Source organism: Scyliorhinus torazame, chromosome 14, assembly GCF_047496885.1.
Source record: "Scyliorhinus torazame isolate Kashiwa2021f chromosome 14, sScyTor2.1, whole genome shotgun sequence".
NCBI lineage: Eukaryota > Metazoa > Chordata > Chondrichthyes > Carcharhiniformes > Scyliorhinidae > Scyliorhinus > Scyliorhinus torazame.
The window spans coordinates 213,530,349-213,557,776 of record NC_092720.1 but is presented as its reverse complement, the minus strand read 5'-3'; the positions used below and the strand labels follow the sequence as shown (position 1 = coordinate 213,557,776).

Sequence of the window (27,428 nt, the reverse complement as noted above, 5' to 3'; positions counted from 1 at the left end):
AGGGCCCGAGGCCGACGGAGTATTTTGCCAAGATGTTGGCGGAGCTGTTGGGGAGGGGAAAGATCCCTCTCGGTACGAACTGGATCGGGCTCATGGAGCGAGGAGGCCTAAACCAAAGGCGAGTGAGCCGGCAAGAGCAGTGATTATTTGTTTCCGTAGGTCCGGCATCATGGAGAAGGTCCTGTGATGGGCAAAGCAGAAGCGGGAGGTGCAGTGGGCTGGAGCTGGTATACGCATACGCCAGGACTTTACTGTGGAGTTGGCGAGGAGGCAAGCGGCCTTCGGCCGAGTGAAGATGGGACTATATAACAGCAGTGTGCGGTTCGGCGTAGTGTTCCCGGCTAAGTTGAGGGTAACCTACAACTCCAAAGACTTTTATTTCGAGACGGTGGAAGCGGCAGAAGGACTGGGGCAGAAGTGAGAAATGGGACTGAGGATCGGGGGGAGGAGTGGACGTAGCTCTATTTTTCACTGCATGTTATATGTGCTAAATGAGTTGACGTTGTCTATTTGGACAAGTAAGAAGTCTTACAACACCAGGTTAAAGTCCAACATGTTTGTTTCAAACACTAGCTTTCGGAGCACTGCTCCTTCCTCAGGTGAATCTGCATCTTTGTAGAAACCTAATGTCAGTGACTATGTGCGCGATCTTCCTGGAGATCCTCTCCACTTTGAGCCGGCAGTTTGCGGTGTCGATGGTAGCCATGATGTGGAGATGCCGGCGCTGGACTGGGGTGAGCACAGTAAGAAGTCGTACAGCTAGTGTACGAGACAGACATGTTGGACTTTAACCTGGTGTTGTTACACTTCTTACTGTGCTCACCCCAGTCCAACGCCGGCATCTCCATATTTGGACAAGGTAAGAGTTGGGATTTTCCTTTGCAATGATGGTTCTTTGGGGGTTGTGTGTTTACACTGAGGTTGTGTGTTGAAGGGGATTTCTTTGTTTTCCTGGGGCCGGGCAGGGGGCAGGGGATTGGAGGGGAGTGAGGCCTGGGCAGGGGTCTCCACACTGGCCAGCTCAAACTAGCCATTGGACGGGAGTGCGTTGGGGGGAGGGACTACGGCCATACAGAGCCTGGTCGAACAGGTTTTGATGGGCCTAGGAGGTGTGAAAGGTTTGGGGAGGGGACTGATACTGGGGAGGTGTTTTCTAGAGGAAGTTGATGGGAGGATTCTGGGAGGAGCTCGATGGTCACAATGGGTCGGGGCGGGCCAAGCCCAGTGGGCCTGGAGTTATGAGGATGGTGGTAGGCGGGGTGAGGGGCGGGTGAGAGACCCCCGGTTAGGATAGTTACGTGGAATGTGAGGGGTTTGTTGGAGGGAGGTTTCTCAGGGTCATCTCGGGGGTAGTGCTCGTGAACTCGGAGCCAGGGCCCCAAGAAGCCTTTTTCGGGGGGGTCGGACCGGCTAGGGCGGGTGGGGGGGGCAGATGTTAACCTTTTCCTCGCTGATTGCCCGGAGGTGGGTCATGTTGGACGGTGGTCAGCTTCTCCATCCTGCGACACGGCTTGGTGGCAGGACGGGGGCCCTCTCGAATTTCTTTGACTGTCGGGAAGGTGAAGTGTGAGCTGAGGGAGATGAAGGAAGCGTTTCACAATTCATGGGGGCTGTTTATTATGCACTTCCCAGAATTGGTTGCCATTGAACATTAGGGAGGGGGGGCGGTATTGTTGTCTTTGGTTACACTGTTTACTGATCGTTAATTTGTGTTTTTCTTCACCTGGAATGTGCGGGTGGATGTTTTGGTCTGTATATTGAGCGGGGGCGGTTTGTGTGTGGGGCATTGGGACTGTATTTGTTCTTGTTTGTTTTTTCTTTGGTTGTTTATTGATGAAAATGTTGAAAATGAAAAGAATAAAAAGATTGAAAAAGAAATAATATTGATTTATTCTTCTTGCATCTGAGGTCTTGTGATGCAAAAGTGAAACCCCAGATATTCCCGGTTCTCGTCCAACTTCAGGACTTGATGGCCAGGAAGATGCTCACAGAATGTGACCAAACAGGTTTATTAGGAATCTTCTGATACGCCTGTGACAGGCATAAGGACGGGGGAATTTCCTGGTCAGCCATGCTCAATGCAGAGTGGAGCTCCCATTGGCTGGTTCCCTCAGCAAAATACAGTTGTGTTGGTGGTGTAAAGGGCCCCGCACATCAAATTCTGTTTTTTAAAAGTTATTTTATTCCAAACACATGTAACATCAACAAAGTACAAAATACACAGTCCGTCAAATTACAATCCACAGTTTGGACAATGTTTCCCCTTTTATCCTCCCCCACCCCCGCGACAAACAACTCCTCAAATAGCATCATGAACACATGAACGCGATTTGCCACCTTCAACTGTTTCAGCCCCAACCTCACACATGAAGTTGACGCATTCACCCTCTGAGCACCTCACACCACAGCCCCTCCTCCCTGTCCCCCCAACTCTTCCTCCCACTTTGCCTTAATCCCATCCAGTGATACCTTCTCTTCTCCCAGAGTCACCCCATAAATCGCCAACACCCCCCCCCCCCTTTCTCCACTCCCCCGCCATCAATATCTCTTCCAACAGTGTGGGGGCCGGTGTAATCGGAAGCTCTGTCCCTCCTTCCTGGCAAGATTTTGGACCCGCCTCTCTCTAAACATCTCCCCCGCCCCAACCCATATTTCTCCCCCAGCTCCTCCAACTTCGCAAATCGGCCTCCCAGAAACATGTCCTTTAACACCCTAACTCCCCTCTCCTCTCATCTCCTAAAATTCCCATCCCACCTCCCTGGGGCAAATCTATGATTCCCTCGAATCGGCATTTCCCTTGACCCCGCCCACAACCTAAAGTTCTGGTGCAACTGCCTCCAGATCTCGTGCTTCGTCACTGCCACCGGACTCCCTGAGTATTCCCCTGGGGCCATCGGGAGCAGCGCCGTTGCCAACGCCTTCAACCCTGAACCCCTTGCATAGACTCTCCTCCATTCTAACTCACCGGGACTCCCCCCTCTAACCCAGCCCCGCACCTTCTCAGCATTCGCCGCCCAGTAATAATACAGTAAATCTGGGAGACCCCCCCCCCCCCCGCCTGCCTGCCGCCCTCTCTGCAACAGCACCTTCCTAATCCTGGCCACCTCCCCCCCTCCACCCCCAAAATACACGAGGTAATCATCTTTTCTACTTCTGTAAAAACGCCTTTGATAAAAAGATCGTCAGACACTGAAAGATGAACAGAAACCGCGGCAATACATTAATCTCAACTGCCTGCCCCCGACCTGCCAGCGATAGAGGAAGACAATCCCGACTTGCCAGACCTGCTTTCACCCTCCCACCAAACTACCGATGTTATATCTATGGAGCCCCCCCCCCCCCGTGCCACCTGCACCCCCAGGTATATAAAGTGGTTACCACCCTACGGAATGGCAGCCCCCCCCACCCCTGCCCGGGACACCACAAAATATTCGCTTTTGTCCAAATTTAGTTCATACCCCGAGAAAGACCCAACACTCGAAGCAGCCCCAATATACCACCCATCGACAACAGCAAGTCAGCTGTGAACAAAGATAGCCTATGCTCCACTCCCCCCCCCCCCCCCCCGCCCCCCGCCCCCACACCCCGCACAGCCCCCTCCACATCCCCAAACCTCTCAACGCGATGGCCAAAGGCTCGATTGCAAGCGCAAACAACAGCGGGGACATAGGACACCCCTGCCTGGTCCCTCGATGTAGAGCTAAATACTCAGAATTCATGTTATTCATGCGGATACTCGCCCTCGGCTCCCTGTAATTTTACCCAATCCACAAACCGCGCCTCAATCCCAAACCGCTCCAAAACCGCCCTCAAATACCCCCCTCCATCCGGTCAAACTCCTTCTCTGCGTCCAGCGTCACCTCTACCTCTGTCTCCCTCCCCTCTGCCGGTGCCATAACTACATTCCGAACCCTCCTCATGTGTGAAAAAAGCTGCCGTCCTCTTACCAACCCCGTCTGACCCTCTCACCTTCGGGAGGCACTCCTCCAACCTACCCGCCAATACCTTCGCCAACACCTTTGCATCTACATTCAAGAGTGATATGGGCCTATACAACCCACATTCTGTTGGATCCTTATCCTTCTTGAGTAACAGTGAGATCGATGCCTGCCCCAAAGTCTGTGGCAACACCCCCCTTCCCTATCGCCTCATCAAACATCCCCACCAACCGCGGCGCCAGCTTATCCCAAAATAATATTCCACCGGAAACCCATTGGCCCTGCTACCTTCCCGACTGCATCCTCCCAATCGCATCCTTTATCTCCTGCTCCCCTATCGCCCCCTCTAATGTGGTCCTATCCCCCTCCCCCAATCTCGGATATTCCAAACCATCCAGGAATTCCTGCATTCCTGATCCTCCCCCAATGGCTCCGATCTATAAAATCGCGCATAAAATTCCTCAAAAACCCTATTAATCTCGTCCGGAGCCATCACCAACTTCCCTGTCCCATCCCGAACCTGAACAATTTCCCTCGCCGCTGCCTCCTTCCGAAGTTGACCTGCCAGCATGCGTCCCTTCTCTCCATACTCGTAGACCACTCCCCTCGCCCGGAGTTTGTGATCAGGTGGTCAGTGAAGCAGAGGGGGGATGGGGTTGTTGTTTTGTTCAGGGGAAGGGGGAGGGGCTATTGACAAAGGTGTTGTTGCTGTGGTGTAGCGTGGGAGGGAGGGATTGGTGACGGACATCCTCGGGTGGGCCTGGAGGGTTGCCTGGAATGGGCCGGGGCAGGCCTGAGAAGTGGCATGGTTAATCAGCAGGAGAGGGGGGCGGGCACCCTCTGACCAGGTTGGTCACATGGAAGTGAGGGGCTGAATGGGCCAGTTAAACGGTTGCTTGTTTTCATGCACCTGAGGAGCTTGAAGGCAGACGTGGTCTTTTTCCCAGAAACACACTTGACGATCGGGGATCAGACAAGGCGAAGGAAAGGGTGGGTTGAGCAAGTCTTCCATTCGGGATTAACCATGAAGATCGGGGGGGGGGGGGGGGGGCGCGGCGATGCTGGTAAATAATCGGGTGGTGTTGGAGGTGGGGAATATAGCAGCCGATTCGGGGGGGAAGATTCGTGATGGTGGGTGGGAAACTGGAAGGGATGCCAGAGGTCCCGGTAAACATTTATGCCCCAAACTGGGACGATGTGGAGTTTATGAGGCGGGTGCTGAGGAAGGTCCCAGACCTGGACTCACACCGGTTGATTGACGGGGGGGGGGATTTTAACACGGTCAGTGAACCAGGGTTCGGCCGGTCGAGCCCGAGGTCGGGGAGGGTGTCGGCGGTGACGAAGGATCTGAAGGGGTTCATGGAGTGCATGGTGGATGGACCTGTAGAGGTTTGGGAGGTCGAGGGTGAAAGAGTTCTTGTACTTCTCCCATGTGCACATGTGTACTCTCGGGTCGATTTTTTAATGGTGGGTAAGACGTTGCTGGCGGGGATGGTCGACGCGGGGTACTCGGCGATCGTGGTTTCAGACCATGGATGGGGAGGTGTGTGTGAGTGGGTGAGTGTCATGTGAGAGTGCCTTTAAGAATTGGATGTTTAAGAAATGTGCCTTTAAGAAATGAAGCTGAGAGACGTCCGGTTGCGGTGATGCCGAGCTAGCCGCACGTTTCGGCGGCTCCAGCTCCGACGGACCTTCGGGCTCTTTTAAGAGCCCCAACGGGGAATTTTTTGTCGACCCAACCCGGTGTGGGGTGTGGGAGAAGGGAGTCCCCCCCAAACGAAGGAGGAAAAAAACGGCGGCGGCGGCTGCAGCCCGAGGAATCGTCGACCAAAAGGTCAGAGGGAGAGAAGTACAAGATGGCGGCGGAGAAAGCGCAGGCGACATGGGGGCCTGAGCAGGATGAAATCGTGAGACGGTGCGTGGAGCTGCTGAAGAGGGAGGTGCTGACCCCGATGCTACAGGCAATTGAGGGGCTTAAGGAGACACTAAAGACCCAGGAGACAGAGCTCCGCGTGGTGGAGCAGAAGGTGACAGATATTGAGGACGAGATCCTGGGCCTGGCGGTTAGGACTCAGACGCACGAGGCACTTCATAAAAAGTGTACTGAAAGGATCGAGGCCCTTGAAAACGGAGCGCGAAGGAAGAACCTTAGGATACTGGGTCTCCCTGAGGGTGTGGAAGGAGTGGACTGTGGAGCGTATGCAAGTACGATGCTGGGCTCACTGATGGGTGCTGAGGCCCCTACGGGCCCCATGGAGGTGGAGTGGGCAAATCGGATTCCGTCGAGAAGACCAAAAGTGGGAGAACCACCGAGGGCGATAATCGTGCGATTTTACCACCTTAAGGACAGAGAAGAGGTCCTGAGATGGGCTAAAAAGGTGCGGAGTAGCAGATGGGAGAATGCAGTGGTACGGGTGTACCAGGATTGGAGTGCGGAGGTGGCGAGAAGGAGGGCGAGCTTCAACTGAGCCAAAGAGGTGTTGCATAAAAGGAAGGTGAAGTTTGGGATGCTGCAGCCGGCAAGACTATGGGTCACGTATCAGGAGAGACACCATTATTTCGAGACGGCGGAGGAAGCATGGACCTTTATCAAAGAGGAGAAATTGGATCGGAACTGAGGGACTGATGCTGCAGGAAATGTTATTGTTATTGATCTTGTTAATGTTATGGGTGAAGTTAATTGAGAAGCAAACTGGGAAGGGGGGAGACATTGGGGAAATGTGGGCGCCGGTGAGGGGGGAAAGACGGGACATAGTCGGAGAATGGGGAAGGGGAGGGGAAGGGGAAAGGGAGCTGCGCCATAAGAGGCGGGTCAGGTAAAGGGATGTTCCCGCGCCAGAAAGAATAAGGCGGGAAGACAGGCGCAAGGCGGATGGGAGTTCCCCCACACGGGGGGGGGTCGAGGAGTGAGCAGGAGTAGCCGGGGTCAGTTGAAGTCAGCTGACTTACGGAAGTGATATGGGGGGAGCAATCATGCTAGATAGGGATCTAGCGGGGTGGGGGGGGGGACAACTGGGTTGTTGCTGGGGAAAACCAAAAGGAAATGGCTAAAGAGTGGGTGGGCGGGGATGGTGTGCGACGCTGGGGGAGCGAGCGGGAGCGCGGAGGCGGGATATGGGACTGGCCTAGAGAAGGTAATGGCTAGTCGACACGGGAGGGGGGCAGGTAGCCCCCTAGTGAGGCTGATCACGTGGAACGTGAGAGGCCTGAACGGACCGATAAAAAGGGCCCGAGTGCTCGCGCATTTGAAAGGACTAAGGGCAGACGTGGTTATGCTCCAAGAGACGCACCTAAAGGTGGCGGACCAAGTTAGGCTAAGGAAAGGATGGGTGGGACAGGTGTTCCACTCAGGACTGGACGCAAAGAACAGAGGGGTGGCCATTTTGGTGGGGAAACGGGTAGCATTTGAAGCAAAGAACATCGTAGCAGATAGCGGAGGTAGATATGTAATGGTGAGTGGTAGGCTGGAGCGAATGGAGGTCGTGTTGGTTAATGTGTATGCCCCAAATTGGGACGATGCGGGATTTATGAGATGGATGCTGGGGCGTATACCGGACCTGGAGGTAGGAAACTTGATTTTAGGAGGGGACTTTAATACGGTGCTGGACCCGGGGCTAGATAGATCCAGCTCAAGGACCGGAAGAAGGCCGGCAGCGGCCAAGGTACTTAAGGGGTTTATGGACCAAATGGGGGGAGTGGATCCATGGCGATTTCTTAGACCTAGGGTTAGGGAGTTTTCCTTCTTCTCCCATGTCCATAAAGTGTACTCCCGGATAGATTTTTTTGTTTTGGGAAGGTCGTTGATCTCTAGGGTGGAAGAAGCTGAGTACTCAGCCATAGCGGTTTCGGATCATGCCCCACAATTGGGTGGACCTGGAATTAGGAGAGGACAGGGAGCAGAGAACACTCTGGCGATTAGATGTGGGACTGATGGCGGATGAGGGAGTGTGTGCAAGAGTGCGGGGGTGTATTGAGAGATACCTGGAGGTCAATGACGACGGCGAGGTCCCTGTGGGAGTGGTTTGGGAAGCACTAAAAGCGGTGGTCAGAGGAGAGCTGATCTCTATTGGGGCCTACAAAAGGAAAACAGTGGCCAAGGAAAGGGAAAGATTACTGGGGGAGATTTTAAGGGTGGACAGGGAATTTGCAGAGACCCCGGAGGAGGGACTGTACAGGGAGAGGAGACGACTCCAGACGGAGTTTGACCTTCTGACCACCAGAAAGGCGGAGGTACTGTGGAGGAAGGCACAGGGGAGGAGGTATGAATATGGGGAAAAGGCTAGTCGCCTGTTGGCTCATCAATTGCGAAAGAGGGCAGCAGCGAGGGAGATAGGAGAAATTAGAGACGAAAGGGGAGACACGGTGCGAAGGGCAGGAAAGATAAATGAGATGTTCAAGACCTTTTATGAGGAACTGTATAGGTCTCAACCCCCAGAGGGAGAGGAGGGGATGCGGCAGTTCCTGGACCAATTGAGGTTCCCGAAAGTGGAGGAGCGGGAGGTGGTAGGCCTGGGGGCACCGATTGAGGTGGACGAGGTTATTAAGGGACTGGGAAGCATGCAAGCAGGGAAGGCCCCGGGGCCAGACGGGTTCCCGGTGGAATATTACAGAAAATATGTGGACTTGTTGGCCCCGTTGATGGCGAGGACGTTCAATGAGGCCAGGGAAGGGGGGACTCTACCCCCGACGATGTCGGAGGCGACGATATCGCTAATTTTGAAGAGGGACAAAGATCCGTTGCAGTGCGGGTCCTATAGACCTATTTCACTATTGAACGTGGACGCCAAATTGCTGGCAAAGGTACTGGCATCGAGGATAGAGGACTGTGTCCCGGGGGTGGTGCACGAAGACCAGACAGGGTTCGTAAAAGGGAGACAACTGAATGTTAACGTGCGACGACTATTAGGGGTGATAATGATGCCCCCAGTGGAGGGGGAGGTAGAGATAGTGGCGGCAATGGACGCAGAGAAGGCATTTGATAGGGTGGAGTGGGAGTATTTATGGGAAGTGTTAAGGAGGTTTGGGTTTGGGAACGGGTTTATTAGCTGGGTTAGACTTCTTTATGGGGTTCCAACGGCAAGCGTAGTTACAAGTCGACATAGATCGGAGTATTTCCGACTATATAGGGGAACAAGACAGGGATGCCCGCTGTCTCCATTGTTGTTCGCATTGGCAATTGAACCTCTGGCCATGGCGTTGAGAGACTCCAGGAAATGGAGAGGGGTGATTAGAGGGGGAGAAGAACACCGAGTCTCGTTATACGCGGATGACCTATTGTTATACGTGTCGGACCCAGCGGGGGGGATGATAGAGGTTATGCGAAATTTGAGGGGGTTCGGGGAATTCTCGGGGTATAGGCTAAACATGGGGAAGAGTGAATTATTTGTGATACATCCAGGGGACCAGAGTAGAGAGATAGAAGGCTTGCCGCTAAGGAAAGTGGAAAGAAACTTCCGATACCTGGGGATTCAGATCGCTAGGAGCTGGGGAACCTTGCACAGACTTAATCTGACACGGCTGGTAGAACAAATGGAGGAGGACTTCAAGAGGTGGGACATGCAGCCTTTATCGCTGGCGGGCAGGGTGCAAGCAATTAAGATGATGGTCCTCCTGAGGTTCTTATTTGTATTTCAATGTCTCCCTATATTAATCACCAAGACCTTTTTTAATAAAATAGACAGGAGCATCACGAGCTTCGTGTGGGCAGGGAAAGTTCCGAGAGTAAGGAGGGGGTTCCTTCAGCGTAGTAGGGACAGAGGAGGATTGGCACTACCGAACTTGGGTGATTACTATTGGGCCGCCAATGTGGCAATGATACGTAAATGGATGATGGAGGGTGAGGGAGCGGCGTGGAAAAGACCGGAGAGAAAGTCCTGTAAAGGGACGAGTTTAGAGGCGCTGGTGACGGCGCCGCTACCGTTCTCACCTAAAAAGTTTACCACGAACCCGGTGGTGGCGGCAACACTGAACATCTGGGGACAGTGGAGGCGACAGAGAGGGGTGCGGGGAGCCCTGGTGGGGTCCCCTATCAGGAACAACCATACGTTCGCCCCAGGAAGAATGGATGGAGGATTTCAGAGCTGGTACCAGTTGGGAATTAGGAGGGTGGGAGATTTATTTATAGATGGGACTTTTGCGAGCTTGGGAGCATTGGAGGAAAAGTATAAGTTGCCCCGGGGAAATTTCTTGAGATATGTGCAGGTGAGGGCGTTTACTAGACAACAGGTGAGGGAATTTCCGCGGCTCCCGACACAGGGGATACAGGACAGGGTGCTTTCAGGGGTGTGGGTCGGAGAGGGCAAGGTGTCAGACATTTATCGAGAGATGAGGGAAGACGGGGAGGAGTCGGTGGGCGAACTAAAAGGAAAGTGGGAAGAAGAATTAGGGGAGGAGATAGAGGAGGGTATGTGGGCTGATGCCCTAAGCAGGGTAAATTCCTCTTCCTCATGCGCCAGGCTTAGCCTGATTCAATTTAAGGTGCTACATAGAGCACACATAACGGGGGCAAGATTGAGCAGGTTCTTTGGAGTGGAAGACAAATGTGGGAGGTGTGGCGGGAGCCCGGCAAACCACGCACATATGTTTTGGGCATGCCCGGCACTGGAAGGGCATTGGAAGGGAGTGACGGGAGTGATTTCGCAGGTGGTGAAGGCCCGGGTCAAACCAGGCTGGGGGTTAGCTCTATTTGGAGTTGCGGAAGAGCCGGGAGTGCAGGAGGCGAAAGAGGCCGACGTTGTGGCCTTTGCGTCCCTAGTAGCCCGGCGCAGGATCCTACTCATGTGGAAGGAGGAGAAACCCCCCGGACTGGAGGCCTGGGTAAACGATATGGCGGGGTTCATTAAACTGGAGCAGATAAAGTTTGCCCTGAGAGGATCGGCTCAAGGGTTCACCAGGCGGTGGCAGCCATTTCTCGACTACCTAGGGGAACGTTAGAGGGAAGACAGATGACCAGCAGCAGCAACCCAGGGGGAGGGGGGGGGGGGGGGGAGGTTTTTTTTTAGTTTAGTTTAGGTCAATAGATAAGGGGGTTTTGTTACTTGTGTATTGTTAAAGATTTCTGTATTGTTACTGTTGCGTTTGTTTTGTAAGAGGAAAAATTGTTGTTTGGGAAAAATTTTTTCAATAAAATATATTTTAAAAAAAAGAAATGGAGCTGATCATATTACTGAAGTGATGCCACGGGGCGGGGAGCTGAGCTCACTTCTGCTTTTTGGGAGTTTTAGTTTCAGTTTGAAGAAAGCTTGGGTGTGGCTGGACAATCTCTTAATCCTTTGGTGAAATCGGAATTGTAAAAAGGTCTCAGTATTGAATATAAATCTAACGTGCTTCTGTTTGAAGGATTTGTTAAGTCTTTTGGATGTGTAAAGGAACAGTTTGCGGGATTGGGTAGTGTTGTATTATTTTCGGGGTAATCTTTGAAGTAAGGGGTGTTAATAGATCCTATGTTTATTTAAAAGGTTAATTTGAGTTCATGGAATAAACATTGTTTTGTTTTAAAAACCACGTGTCCATTATTGTAATACCACACCTGGGGAACAAGCCGTGTGCTTCAAAAGCAACAATCCATTAAAGGTGGGGGTTGGTTGAACACCGTGATACATTTTGGGGTTCTGAAAACACCTCTCCCATGACAGTGAGGGCCGCCATCCAGAGGAATATAGAACTAAATGATCCAGGTGAGGTCTCGGCCGCCACACTGTGGGAGGCACTCAAGGCGGTGGTTAGGGGGGGAGTTCATATCGATCCGGGCGAACCGAGCGGAGATGGCTCGGCTGGTGGATGAGATTTTGCGGAAGCCCCAGAGGCAGGAATGTTGAAGGAGAGGCAGAAGCTTCAGATAGAGTTTGGACTGGTGTCCACGGGGAAGGCAGTGGGGCAGTTGTGGAGGGCCAGAGTACGAGTACGGGGAGAAGGCTCGCAGGATGCTGGCCACCAACTCAGGAAGCAGGAGGCGGCGAGGGAGATTGGAAGGGTGAAGGACGGGAGGGGTAGAATGTACTGGACCCAGTGAGGTTGAACGGGATATTTCAGGAGTTTTGCAGGAGGCTTTATAAATCGGAGCCCTCGACCGGGGTGGGGGGGGGGGGGGGGGGAATGTGGCAATTCCTGGATGGGTTAGAGTTTCCCAAGATGGAGGTGGACCTGGTAGAGGGGTTGGGAGCACTCACTGGGCTGGTGGAGTTGATGGAGGGTATGGGGGCGATACAGGCAGGGAAGGCCCCGGGTCCAGGTGGCTTCCTGGTTATTTTTGGGAGACCTGGGACCCCTGCTGGTAAGGACATTTAATGAGGTGAGGGAGACGGGGGAGACGCCCCCACACGTTATCACAGGCCTCAATGTCTTTAATTTTGAAGCAGGATAAGGACCCGGGGCAGTGTGGGTCCTACCCCCCGATATCACTGCTGAATACAGACGGCAAGTTGTTGGCAAAGATCTTGGCCTCGCGGATTGGGGACTGTGTGCCGGGGCTGAGAGGGGAAGACCAGGCCGGGTTTGTAAAGGAGAGGCAGCTGTCGGCTAACGTTAGGCGTCTGTTGAACGTTATAACGATGCCCTCGGAGGAACAGAATGTGGAGGTCGCCATGGACGCGGAGAAGGCCTTTGATCGGGTCGAATGGGAATATTTGTGGGAGATACGGGGACAGTTTGGGGTCGGGCAGGAGTTTGTGGATTGGGTCCGGTTGTTGTATTGGGCACCGGCAGCGAGTGGAACCGGATGTGTTTGGGGCATTTAGGCTGCATTGTGGGACGAGGCAGGGATGCACACTCTCCCCGTTGATCTTTGCTTTGGCGATAGAGCCGCTGGCAATGGCCACTTAGAGCGTCAAAGGTTTGGAAAGGGATAGTGAGGGGGACGGGGGTGGAGCACAGGGTCTCGCTGTACGTGTGACGATCTGTTGCTTTACATATCGGCCCCATTGGAAAGTATTGGAGGGATCATGGACATTTTGGTGAATTCGGCCGGTTCTCTGGGTAAAAGTTAAACATGGGGAAGAGTGAGGTCTTCCCGATCCAGGCAAGGGGGCAGGAGAGGAGGTTGGACGAGCTGCTGATTAAGGTGGTGGGATCGAGTTTCAGGTACCTAGGCATCCAGGTGGCGCGGGGATGGGAGCAGCGACAGAAACTGAATCTGGTGGAGCAGATGAAGGGGGATTTTAAGGTGGGACTTGTTCCCGTTGTCATTGGCGGGGCGGGTGCAGTCCGTGAAGACGACGGTACTCCCGAGGTTCCTATTTGTGTTCCAGAACCTTCAGATTTTTATTCCAAAGGCCTTTTTTAGGAACATTAATGCACTGATCTTGAGGTTTGTGTGGGCAGGGAAAGCCCCACAAGTGACGATGGTGCTGCTGGAGCGGGGACGTGGGGAGGGGGGGGGGGGGTCTTGCCAAATATGATGAACTATTACTGGGCAGTGAATATGGCCGTGGTCAGGGTGGGTAGTGGGAGAGGTCATCCTTGCCAGCCAGGTACTCCACAAGACCGGTAGGCGTGGTGGCCCTGAGGCTGTGGGGACAGTGGCGGCCACAGGGTTTCAGGACAAGGTGGTGTCGAAAACAGGAGATGGTGAGGGCAGAATGTCGGAGATTTACAAAGATTGACTGTACTGGGAAGGCACCTGATAGGAGATGTTAGGCGGAAGTGGGAGGAAGAGCTGGGGAGGGTGTTGGAGGCTGGGTAATGGGAGGAGGATCTGAGGAGAGTGAATGAACCTCTTTGTGCGCTAGGCTTAGCCTTATTCACTTTCAGATACTCCAGAGGGGAGCCCGTGAACCATGTCCACACGTTTTGGGCCTGTCTGAAGCTGGAGGGATTTTGCCGGGGGTTCGCTGACGCGATGTCTGCGGTGCTGAGGGTGAAGTTGGTCCAGAGTCCAGAAGTGGCGATTTTGGAGTGTCAGACCCGGGGGTCCAGGGGGCGAGAGAGGCTGACGTTTTGGCCTTTGCCTCTCTGTAGCTCGGAGACGGATCCTGTTGGAATGGAGGGACTCGGGATCACCGAAGCCGGGTGGGGGGGGGGTGAGGGTTCGCAACCTCCCGGAATTCCTTTGGTTGGAATAAATCAAGTTCGCCTTGAGAGGGAATGTGGAGGGATTTGCCCAGAGATGGAAACTGCTTCTTGACTTCTTCAAGGATAGTTAGAAGTCAGCAGGGGGGGGGGGGGGGGGGTCTGGTTATTTATTTATGGTCCCTTTTTGGTTTTGGTTGTGTTTGATGTATATATATATAAATGGCTCAATAAAAACATTGAAGGAAAAGGCAGCTATCTCACTCCGCACCCCACTGACCGCGTGCTAGTGAGAGTAGGAATAGGAGGATGGAGCAGACACATGTGTGGTCGAAGATCTGTGATAGCGTGGAAGATCGGGGAGATTAAACGTCAAAAGGGAGAATTGTGCAGCACAGATCGAGAGGTTAATAGACCAAGAAACTTCATTTTTTCTTCCATTATATTAAATATCTACCCAGACTACTTCTACATTATTATCTCGCCAAGGAGAAATGATGGTGCTTGAGCACCACCAGGTGGACACAATCGGTATTGCGGAGAAAATAAAATCAGCGGAGTCCCGATCAGGGTCAGCAGGTGGCGGTGTTGCTCCATACAAAATAGGATTTTTACGATAAGATAAATGTTTTTATTCATTTACCTGAATAAACATCGAAACTCCGGAACCCTACAGACATATCATCAGATAATAGTGACTGAAATCCTGACAGCATCTTTCAGGCAGGAAATAAAGTTGTGAGATTTAATTGATGAGAATAAATTCAAGGGCCTGAAATTACTGGGTTAAAATAAATCCATAGACAGTTTGTGGTTTTAGGTTTATTGTTTTGCTGACAGGAATGTTGCTGCATCAAATAAACTATATTTATACAATCTAACAATCTGTTGTAATAATAACTAAATACTGCGACTGCTGGAAATGGACTGACTGAAGCAGGGAGTAAGTGAAGGAGAGACACAAGATATTGAATTGACTTTTTATTTTAATCCTCTGACATTTGTGTTGTTTGTATTTACAGTCTGATCGGGATTTTACAATTTGCAAATTAAATGACACATTTAGTGACAACCTGTTGTCAATGGTGGTTTCTGACCCCTGACCTCTGACCCTGATCACGGGGTCAAGTCATTGTGACGTCAGGGCCCCGCCCCTGTTACTGATCCAATCAGAACCGGAGCAGATTCTCAGCCAATTGTTTACATCCCAAGTCCCGAATAAAGGATAAAGTTTCTCAGTGAATTTATTCCCGGCGAAGGTGTGGAGATGGGACTTGGTGTCCACGTTGTAAAATGAAACTGTCCCAGACTCATAACTGAGATAAACTCCCACCTTCCCGGGGATCTGACCGACACGGAGACGGGATCCAGGAGAGGAATTTATATAAAACTGATCATCAACCCGCCCAATGATCCAGAATCCAGTCTCTGGGCTCAGACTGACCGGGTCCTTCCTCTCCACAGACTCTGCGGCTACTCCCAGAATCCAGACCCGATTCCCCGTCACCTCCACCTCCCAGTAATGTCTCCCCGATGTGAATCCCTCTGATCCCAGCGCACAGAGCCAGTGTGTAAACCTCTTCCTGGTGTCAGGGAGACTCCTCTCAGTCCGGGTCCATCTCAAACTCTTCAGATCCTCAGACACCTCAAGCTGGGGATTCGCTGTTTCCTCATCCAGGGTCACAGAGACTGGGAGAAAAAACAGAAAATTAGAGACTCACTGGGGATCGGAGAGAGACTCACTGGGGATCAGGGGAGTGACTCACTGGGGATCAGGGGAGAGACTCACTGGGGATCGGAGAGAGACTCACTGGAGATCGGGGAGAGACTCACTGGGGATCGGAGAGAGACTCACTGGGGATCGGAGAGAGACTCACTGGGGATCGGGGAGAGACTCACTGGGGATCGGGGAGAGACTCACTGGGGATCGGGGGGAGACTCACTGGGGATCGGAGAGAGACTCACAGGGGATCGGAGAGAGACTCACTGGGGATCGGAGAGAGACTCACTGGGGATCGGGGGGAGACTCACTGGGGATCGGGGAGAGACTCACTGGGGATCGGAGAGAGACTCACTGGGAATCGGAGAGAGACTCACTGGGGATCGGAGAGAGACTCACTGGGGATCGGGGGGAGAGACTCACTGGGGATCTCGGGGAGAGTCACTGGGGATCGGGGGAGAGACTCACTGGGGATCGGGGGAGAGACTCACTGGGGATCGGGGGGAGAGACTCACTGGGGATCGGGGGGGGAGACTCACTGGGGATCGGGGGGGGAGACTCACTGGGGATCGGGGGGGAGACTCACTGGGAATGGGTACAGAGTCACAGGGGATGGGGACAGAGTAACTGGGGATGGGGACAGAGTAACTGGGAATGGGGGACAGAGTCACTGGGGATGGGGACAGAGTCACTGGGGATGGGGACAGAGTCACTGGGGATGGTGGACAGAGTCACTGGGGATGGGGACAGAGTCACTGGGGATGGGGACAGAGTCACTGGGGATGGGGACAGAGTCACTGGGGATGGGGACAGAATCACTGGGGATGGGGAACAGAGTCACAGGGGATGGGGGACAGTCACTGGGGATGGGGACAGAATTACGGGATGGGGAACAGAGTCACTGGGGATGGGGGACAGAGTCACTGGGGATGGGGGACAGAGTCACTGGGGATGGGAACACAGGCACTGGGGATGGGGACAGAGTCACTGGGGATGGGGACAGAGTCACTGGGGTTGGGGGACAGAGTCACTGGGGGTGGGGACAGAGTCACTGGGGATGGGGGAGAGAGTCACTGAGGATGGGAGACAGAGTCACTGGGGATGGGGACAGAGTAACTGGGAATGGGGGACAGTCACTGGGGATGGGGACAGAGTCACTGGGGATGGGGACAGAGTCACTGGGGATGGGGACAGAGTCACTGGGGATGGTGGACAGAGTCACTGGGGATGGGGACATAGTCACTGGGGATGGGGAGAGAGTCACTGGGGATGGGGACAGAGTCACTGGGGATGGGGACAGAGTCACTGGGGATGGGGACAGAGTCACTGGGGATGGGGACAGAATCACTGGGGATGGGGAACAGAGTCACTGGGGATGGGGGACAGAGTCACTGGGGATGGGGGACAGAGTCACTAGGGATGGGGGACAGAGTCACTGGGGATGGGGGACAGAGTCACTGGGGATGGGGGACAGAGTCACTGGGGATGGGGGACAGAGTCCTGGGGATCGGAGAGAGACTCACTGGGGATCGGAGAGAGACTCACTGGGGATCGGAGAGAGATTCACTGGGGATCGGGGGAGAGATTCACTGGGGATCGGGGGGAGAGACTCACTGGGGATCGGGGGAGAGTCACTGGGGATCGGGGGAGAGACTCACTGGGGATCGGGGGGAGAGACTCACTGGGGATCTCGGGGAGAGTCACTGCGGATCGGGGGAGAGATTCACTGGGGATCGGGGGGAGAGACTCACTGGGGATCGGGGGGGAGACTCACTGGGAATGGGTACAGAGTCACAGGGGATGGGGACACAGTAACTGGGAATGGGGACAGAGTCACTGGGGATGGGGACATGGGGATGGGGACAGAGTCACTGGGGATGGGGACAGGGTCTCTGGGGATGGTGGACAGAGTCACTGGGGATGGGGACACAGTCACTGGGGATGGGGACATAGTCACTGGGGATGGGGACAGAGTCACTGGGGATGGGGACAGAGTCACTGGGGATGGGGACAGAGTCACTGGGGATGGGGACAGAGTCACTGGGGATGGGGGACAGAGTCACTGGGGATAGGGGACCGAGTCACTGGGGATGGGGGACAGAGTCACTGGGGATGGGAACACAGGCACTGGGGATGGGGACAGAGTCATTGGGGATGGGGACAGAGTCACTGGGGTTGGGGGACAGAGTCACTGGGGGTGGGGACAGAGTCACTGGGGATGGGGGAGAGAGTCACTGAGGATGGGAGACAGAGTCACTGGGGATGGGGACAGAGTAACTGGGAATGGGGGACAGTCACTGGGGATGGGGACATAGTCACTGGGGATGGGGACAGAGTCACTGGGGATGGGGACAGAGTCACTGGGGATGGGGACAGAGTCACTGGGGATGGTCGACAGAGTCACTGGGGATGGGGACAGAGTCACTGGGGATGGGGACATAGTCACTGGGGATGGGGACAGAGTCACTGGGGATGGGGACAGAGTCACTGGGGATGGGGACAGAGTCACTGGGGATGGGGACAGAATCACTGGGGATGGGGACAGAATCACTGGGGATGGGGAACAGAGTCACTGGGGATGGGGGACAGAGTCACTGGGGATGGGGGACAGAGTCACTGGGGATGGGGGGCAGAGTCACTGGGGATGGGGGACAGAGTCACTGGGGATGGGGGACAGAGTCACTGGGGATGGTGGACAGAGTCACTGGGGATGGGAACACAGGCACTGGGGATGGGGACAGAGTCACTGGGGATGGGGACAGAGTCACTGGGGATGGGGACAGAGTCACTGGTGATGGGGACAGAGTCACTGGGGATGGGGACAGAGTCACTGGGGATTGGGACAGAGTCACTGGGGATTGGGACTGAGTCACTGGGGTTGGGGGACAGAGTCACTGGGGGTGGGGACAGAGTCACTGGGGATGGGGGAGAGAGTCACTGAGGATGGGAGACAGAGTCACTGGGGATGGGAGACAGAGTCACTGGGGATGGGGACAGAGTCACTGGGGATGGGGGACAGAGTCACTGGGGATGGGGGGACAGAGTCACTGGGGATGGCGACAGAGTCACTGGGGATGGCGACAGAGTCACTGGGGATGGGGGACAGAGTCACTGGGGATGGCGACAGAGTCACTGGGGATGGCGACAGAGTCACTGGGGATGGCGACAGAGTCACTGGGGATGGCGACAGAGTCACTGGGGATGGGGGACAGGGTCACTGGGGACGGGGGACAGAGTCACTGGGGATGGTGAAATAGTCACTGGGTTTGGGGACAGAGTCACTGGGGATGGGGACAGAGTCACTGGGGATGGGGACAGAGTCACTGGGGATGGGGACAGAGTCACTGGGGATGGGGACAGAGTCACTGGGGATGGGGGACAGGGTCACTGGGGATGGGAACACAGTCACTGGGGATGGGGACAGAGTCACTGGGGACGGGGGACAGAGTCACTGGGGACGGGGGACAGAGTCACTGGGGACGGGGGACAGTGTCACTGGGGACGGAGAACAGAGTCACTGGGGATGGGGACACAGTCACTGGGGATGGGGACACAGTCACTGGGGATGGGGACACAGTCACTGGGGCTGGGGGACAGGGTCACTGTGGATGGGAACAAAGAGTCACTGGGGATGGGGAGAGAGTCACTGGGGATGGGGACAGAATCACTGGGATGGGGAACAGTCACTGGGGATGGGGGACAGAGTCACTGGGGATTGGGACAGAGTCACTGGGAACGGGGAGAGTGTCACTGGGGATGGGGACAGAGTCACTGGGGATGGGGACAGAGTCACTGGGGATGGGGGACAGAGTCACTGGGGATGGGGGACAGAGTCACTGGGGATGGGGACAGAGTCACGGGATGGGGGACAGCGTCACTGGGGATGGGGGACAGAGTCACTGGGGATGGGGACAGAGTCACTGGGGATGGGGGACAGAGTCACTGGGGATGGGGATAGAGTCACGGGATGGGGGACAGAGTCACTGGGGACGGGGACAGAGTCACTGGGGATGGGGGACAGAGTCACTGGGGATGGGGGACAGAGTCACTGGGGATTGGGACAGAGTCACTTGGGATGGGGGACAGAGTCACTGGGGATGGGGACATAGTCACTGGGGATGGGGACATAGTCACTGGGGATGGGGGACAGAGTCACTGGGGATCGGAGAGAGACTCACTGGGGATCGGAGAGAGACTCACTGGGGATCGGAGAGAGATTCACTGGGGACCGGGGGGAGAGACTCACTGGGGATCGGGGGAGAGTCACTGGGGATCGGGGGAGAGACTCACTGGGGATCGGGGGGAGAGACTCACTGGGGATATCGGGGAGAGTCACTGCGGATCGGGGGAGAGACTCACTGGGGATCGGGGGGAGAGACTCACTGGGGATCTCGGGGAGAGTCACTGGGGATTGGGTGAGAGACTCACTGGGGATCGGGGGGACAGACTCACTGGGGATCGGGGGGAGAGACTCACTGGGGATCAGGGGGAGAGACTCACTGGGGATCGGGGGGGGAGACTCACTGGGAATGGGTACAGAGTCACAGGAATTGGGGACACAGTAACTGGGAATGGGGACAGAGTAACTGGGAATGGGGACAGAGTCACTGGGGATGGGGACATAGTCACTGGGGATGGGGACAGAGTCACTGGGGATGGGGACAGAGTCACTGGTGATGGGGACAGAGTCACTGGGGATGGGGACAGAGTCACTGGGGATGGGGAACAGAGTCACTGGGGATGGGGGACAGAGTCACTGGGGATTGGGACAGAGTCACTGGGGTTGGGGGACATAGTCACTGGGTGTGGGGACATAGTCACTGGGGGTGGGGGCATAGTCACTGTGCGTGGGGACATAGTCACTGGGGATGGGGACATAGTCACTGGGGATGGGGACATAGTCACTGGGGATGGGGACAGAGTCACTGGGGATGGGGACAGAGTCACTGGGGATGGGGACAGAGTCACTGGGGATGGGGACAGAGTCACTGGGGATGGGGACAGAGTCACTGGGGATGGGGACAGAGTCACTGGGGATGGGGACAGAGTCACTGGGGATGGGGACAGTGTCACTGGTGATGGGGACAGAGTCACTGGGGATGGGGACAGAGTCACTGGGGATGGGGACAGAGTCACTGGGGATGGGGGACAGAGTCACTGGGGATTGGGGACAGAGTCACTGGGGATGGGGACAGAGTCACTGGGGATGGGGACAGAGTCACTGGGGATGGGGACAGAGTCACTGGGGATGGGGGACAGAGTCACTGGGGATGGGAACACAGGCACTGGGGATGGGGACAGAGTCACTGGGGATGGGGACAGAGTCACTGGGGATGGGCGACAGAGTCACTGGGGATGGGGGACAGAGTCACTGGGGATGGGGGACAGAGTCACTGGGGATGGGGGACAGAGTCACTGGGGATGGGAACAGTCACTGGGGATGGGGACAGAGTCACTGGGGATGGTGACAGAGTCACTGGGGATGGGGACAGAGTCACTGGGGATGGGGACAGAGTCACTGGGGATGGGGACAGAGTCACTGGGGATGGGGACAGAGTCACTGGGGATGGGGACAGAGTCACTGGGGATGGGGACAGAGTCACTGGGGATGGGGACAGAGTCACTGGGGATGGGGACAGAGTCACTGGGGATGGGGACAGAGTCACTGGGGATGGGGACAGAGTCACTGAGGATGGGGGACAGAGTCACTGGGGATGGGGGACAGAGTGACTGGGGATGGGAACAGTCACTGGGGATGGGGACAGAGTCACTGGGGATGGGGACAGAGTCACTGGGGATGGGGACAGAGTCACTGGGGATGGGGACAGAGTCACTGGGGATGGGGACAGAGTCACTGGGGATGGGGACAGAGTCACTGGGGATGGGGACAGAGTCACTGGGGATGGGGACAGAGTCACTGGGGATGGGGACAGAGTCACTGGGGATGGGGACAGAGTCACTGGGGATGGGGACAGAGTCACTGGGGATGGGGACAGAGTCACTGGGGATGGGGGACAGAGGCACTGGGGATGGGGACAGAGTCACTGGGGATTGGGAGTGACTCACTGGGGATTGGGAGTGACTCACTGGGGATGGGAACAGAGGCACTGGGGATGGGGACAGAGTCACTGGGGATGGGGGACAGAGTCACTGGGGATGGGGGACAGAGTCACTGGGGATGGGAACACAGGCACTGGGGATGGGGACAGAGTCACTGGGGATGGGGACAGAGTCACTGGGGATGGGGGACAGAGTCACTGGGGATGGGGGACAGAGTGACTGGGGATGGGAACAGTCACTGGGGATGGGGACAGAGTCACTGGGGATGGTGACAGAGTCACTGGGGATGGGGACAGAGTCACTGGGGATGGGGACAGAGTCACTGGGGATGGGGACAGAGTCACTGGGGATGGGGACAGAGTCACTGGGGATGGGGACAGAGTCACTGGGGATGGGGACAGAGTCACTGGGGATGGGGACAGAGTCACTGGGGATGGGGGACAGAGTCACTGGGGATGGGGACAGAGTCACTGGGGATGGGGACAGAGTCACTGGGGATGGGGACAGAGTCACTGGGGATGGGGACAGAGTCAATGGGGATGGGGACAGAGTCAATGGGGATGGGGGACAGAGTCACTGGGGATGGGAACACAGTCACTGGGGATGGGGACAGAGGCACTGGGGATGGGGACAGAGGCACTGGGGATGGGGACAGAGTCACTGGGGATTGGGAGTGACTCACTGGGGATTGGGAGTGACTCACTGGGGATGGGAACAGAGGCACTGGGGATGGGGACAGAGTCACTGGGGATGGGGGACAGAGTCACTGGGGATGGGAACACAGGCACTGGGGATGGGGACAGAGTCACTGGGGATGGGGACAGAGTCACTGGGGATGGGGGACAGAGTCACTGGGGATGGGGGACAGAGTCACTGGGGATTGGGTGTGAGTCACTGGGGATGGGAACACAGTCACTGGGGATGGGGACATAGTCACTGGCGATGGGGACAGAGTCACTGGGGATGGGGACAGAGTCACTGGGGATGGGGACAGAGTCACTGGGGATGGGGACAGAGTCACTGGGGATGGGGGACAGAGTCACTGGGGATTGGGACAGAGTCACTGGGGATGGGGGACAGAGTACCTGGGGATGGGGACATAGTCACTGGGGATGGGGACATAGTCACTGGGGATGGGGACATAGTCACTGGGGATGGGGACAGAGTCACTGGGGATGGGGACAGAGTCACTGGGGATGGGGACAGAGTCACTGGGGATGGGGACAGAGTCACTGGGGATGGGGACAGAGTCACTGGGGATGGGGGACAGAGTCACTGGGGATGGGGGACAGAGTCACTGGGGATGGGGGACAGAGTCACTGGGGATGGGGACAGAGTCACTGGGGATGGTGGACAGAGTCACTGGGGATGGTGGACAGAGTCACTGGGGATGGGGGACAGAGTCACTGGGGATGGGGACATAGTCACTGGGGATGGGGACATAGTCACTGGGGATGGGGACATAGTCACTGGGGATGGGGACATAGTCACTGGGGATGGGGACATAGTCACTGGGGATGGGGCAGAGTCACTGGGGATGGGGACAGAGTCACTGGGGATGGGGACAGAGTCACTGGGGATGGGGACAGAGTCACTGGGGATGGGGAACAGAGTCACTGGGGATGGGGAACAGAGTCACTGGGGATGGGGGACAGAGTCACTGGGGATGGGGGACAGAGTCACTGGGGATGGGGGACAGAGTCACTGGGGATGGGGGACAGAGTCACTGGGGATGGGGACAGACTCACTGGGGATGGGGGACAGACTCACTGGGGATGGGGGACAGACTCACTGGGGATGGGAACAGAGTCACTGGGGATGGGAACAGAGTCACTGGGGATGGGGACAGAGTCACTGGAGATGGGGACAGAGTCACTGGGGATGGGAACACAGTCACTGGGGATGGGGACAGAGTCACTGGGGATGGGGACAGAGTCACTGGGGATGGGGTGTGTGGGGGGGAATGGGATGTGTGAGTGTGGGGGGGGTGGGATGTATGTGTGGGGGGGGATAGGATGTTTGTGTGTGGGGATGGGATCTGTGTGTGTGTGTGGGGGGGGGAATTGGATGTGTGTGTGTGGGGATGGGATGTGTGTGTGCAGGGATGGTATGTGTGTATGTGTGTATGCAGGGATGGGGACAGAGTCACTGGGAACGGGGAGAGTGTCACTGGGGATGGGGACAGAGTCACTGGGGATGGGGACAGAGTCACTGGGGATGGGGACAGAGTCACTGGGGATGGGGACAGAGTCACTGGGGATGGGGGACAGAGTCACTGGGGATTGGGACAGAGTCACTGGGGATGGGGGACAGAGTACCTGGGGATGGGGACATAGTCACTGGGGATGGGGACATAGTCACTGGGGATGGGGACATAGTCACTGGGGATGGGGACAGAGTCACTGGGGATGGGGACAGAGTCACTGGGGATGGGGACAGAGTCACTGGGGATGGGGGACAGAGTCACTGGGGATGGGGACATAGTCACTGGGGATGGGGACGGAGTCACTGGGGATGGGGACAGAGTCACTGGGGATGGTGGACAGAGTCACTGGGGATGGTGGACAGAGTCACTGGGGATGGGGGACAGAGTCACTGGGGATGGGGACATAGTCACTGGGGATGGGGACATAGTCACTGGGGATGGGGACATAGTCACTGGGGATGGGGACATAGTCACTGGGGATGGGGACATAGTCACTGGGGATGGGGACAGAGTCACTGGGGATGGGGGCAGAGTCACTGGGGATGGGGAACAGAGTCACTGGGGATGGGGAACAGAGTCACTGGGGATGGGGAACAGAGTCACTGGGGATGGGGGACAGAGTCACTGGGGATGGGGGACAGAGTCACTGGGGATGGGGGACAGAGTCACTGGGGATGGGGGACAGAGTCACTGGGGATGGGGGACAGAGTCACTGGGGATGGGGGACAGAGTCACTGGGGATGGGGACAGAGTCACTGGGGATGGGGGACAGACTCACTGGGGATGGGGGACAGAGTCACTGGGGATGGGGTGTGTGGGGGGGGGGGATGGGATGTGTGAGTGTGGGGGGGGTGGGATGTATGTGTGGGGGGGATAGGATGTTTGTGTGTGGGGATGGGATCTTTGTGTGTGTGTGGGGGGGAATTGGATGTGTGTGTGTGGGGATGGGATGTGTGTGTGCAGGGATGGGATGTGTGTGTGTGGGGATGGGATGTATGTGTGCGGGGATGGGATGTGTGTGCGGGGATGTGATGTGTGTGTGTGGGGACGGGATGTGTGTGTGCGGGGATGGGATGTGTGTGTGTGGGGATGGGATGTATGTGTGCGGGGATGGGATGTGTGTGTGTGTGGGGATGGGATGTGTGTGTGTGGGGATGGGATGTGTGTGTGTGTGGGGATGGGATGTGTGTGGGGGGGATGGGATGTATGTGTGGGGGGGATGGGATGTGTGTGTGTGGGGATGGGATGTGTGTGTGTGGGGATGGGATGTGTGTGTGTGGGGATGGGATGTGTGTGTGTGGGGATGGGATGTGTGTGTGTGGGGGGATGGGATGTGTGTGGGGGGGATGGGATGTGTGTGTGTGTGGGGGGATGTGTGTGTGTGTCGGGATGAGATGCGTGTGTGGGGGGGTGGGATGTGTGTGTGTGTGGGGGGATGGGATGTGTGTGGGGGGGATGGGATGTGTGTGTGTAGGGATGGGATGCATGTTTAGGGATGGGATGCGTGTGTGTGGGATGGGATGTGTGTGTGTGTGGGGATGAGATGCGTGTGTGTGGGGATGGGATGTGTGTGGGGGGATGGGATGTGTGTGGGGGGATGGGTTGTGTGTGGGGGGATGGGATGTGTGTGGGGGGATGGGTTGTGTTTGGGGGGATGGAATGTGTGTGTGTGTGGGAATGAGATGCGTGTGTGTGGGGATGGGATGTGTGTGGGGGGATGGGTTGTGTTTGGGGGGATGGAATGTGTTTGGGGGGATGGAATGTGTTTGGGGGGATGGAATGTGTTTGGGGGGATGGAATGTGTTTGGGGGGATGGAATGTGTGTGTGTGTGGGGATGAGATGCGTGTGTGTGGGGATGGGATGTGTGTGGGGGGGATGGGATGTGTGTGTGTCGGGATGGGATGTGTGTGTGTCGGGATGGGATGCATGTTTAGGGATGGGATGCGTGTGTGTGGGATGAGATGTGTGTGTGTGTGGGGATGAGATGCGGGTGTGTGGGGATGGGATGTGTGTGGGGGGGATGGGATGTGTGTGTGTCGGGATGGGATGCATGTTTAGGGATGGGATGCGTGTGTGTGGGATGAGATGTGTGTGTGTGTGGGGATGAGATGCGGGTGTGTGGGGATGGGATGTGTGTGGGGGGATGGGTTGTGTTTGGGGGGATGGAATGTGTTTGGGGGGATGGAATGTGTTTGGGGGGATGGAATGTGTGTGTGTGTGAATGGGATGGGTGAGCGGATGGTCACACAGACACGGCGAGGACGTGCAGACTCCGCATAGACTGTGACCCAAGCTGGGAAACGAACCTGGGAACCTGGAGCTGTGAAGCAACTGTGCTAACCACTATGCTACCGTCTACATCACAAACCAGCTGTCCAGCCAACTGAGCGATACCATAAATACTGTTACAAGAGCATGTTGTCAGAGATTGAATATTCTGTGGTCAGTAATTTGCCTCCTGAATCTCCCAAAGCCTTTGCATCACCAATAGGGCACAAGTCAGGAGTATACAGAATACTGTCTACTTGCCTGAATGAGTGGGCCTTGCCAATATCTCACAAATGAATTTTTTAAAATACTAGAAAGTAAGTTAAGCATTATCATGTCACTTTTCTCTTCAAATGTTTCTAAATCCACCTCTGCAAAAATAACTCTTCTGTGTACGTTAGGTTTTTCCTCTAATTTACAAATAATGGAATATTGCGAGTTGTAGTTCAAGAAGATCAACAGCATTCAGGGCAGAGCAGCGAGGGTTGATTAGGATCCATCCGCCACATTAAACAATCTAGGGAGCAAGACACCCTAGGTGTTCAAGTAAAGGCAAGCATCCAGCAGAGGGCAGTGGAGCGGAGCTGCTGATTGGCTGTTGCGGGGAACATTTGCATCAGTGCATTGCGGTCACTGCATCCAGAAAGTGTACCTGAGCAAGACACCCTAGGTGTTCAAGTAAAGGCAAGCATCCAGCAGAGGGCAGTAGAGCAGAGCTGCTGATTGGCTGTTGTGGGGAAAGTTTGCATCAGTGCATTGCGGTCACCGGAAGGTGGTTTGTGGAGGAGCTGTTGTCAAGTGACAGTTAAACCCGAAACACTTCTTCTGTGTTTTCCTCCCTACCTCCTCGTCTAACCAAAAAAAAAAAGACAATCACTGTAAGGATCCCAGCCGAGTAAAGATCAAGAGGGAGACTCAAGGGCAGGTAGAAGTAGAAAGAAGTTGAACCGTGACGTCACAGCCTGCAGGTAAGTGATTGGCTGGTGACTGGTAAGTAGTTTTCCTTTTCCCTGAGGTGTTATCGTGCGGGGCGCATTGGTTGCTGAGTGAGTGCTTGCTGAGAAGGGGAGTACATTTTTAAAAAACTTACTGTTGTGAGTTTCCAGCTGAATCCAGTCGGAGTGACTGCTGGGTAAGTAGTAAAAATTTAAATTGTTTGTGCAGGCCCATAACAGATGATTGCTGTTCTCGTGTGGGGCGCAGTGGCTGCTGGCTAAGTGTTTTATTTTT

At 55.5% G+C, this 27,428-nt stretch overlaps 1 protein-coding gene across 3 annotated transcripts in view; it reads right to left on the bottom strand.

The window, feature by feature from the left end:
• Window positions 1–14,911: 14,911 nt before the first annotated feature.
• LOC140390474 (butyrophilin subfamily 3 member A1-like) overlaps window positions 14,912–27,428 on the bottom strand; it is a 218,264-nt gene continuing 205,747 nt past the window's right edge. For all 3 annotated transcript variants that reach the window (XM_072475629.1, XM_072475631.1, XM_072475630.1), the window contains one exon: window positions 14,912–15,632. In XM_072475629.1, the coding sequence (XP_072331730.1) occupies window positions 15,073–15,632 (560 nt within the window). In that variant the 3' untranslated portion in view covers window positions 14,912–15,072. The remainder of the gene's footprint in view (window positions 15,633–27,428) is intronic.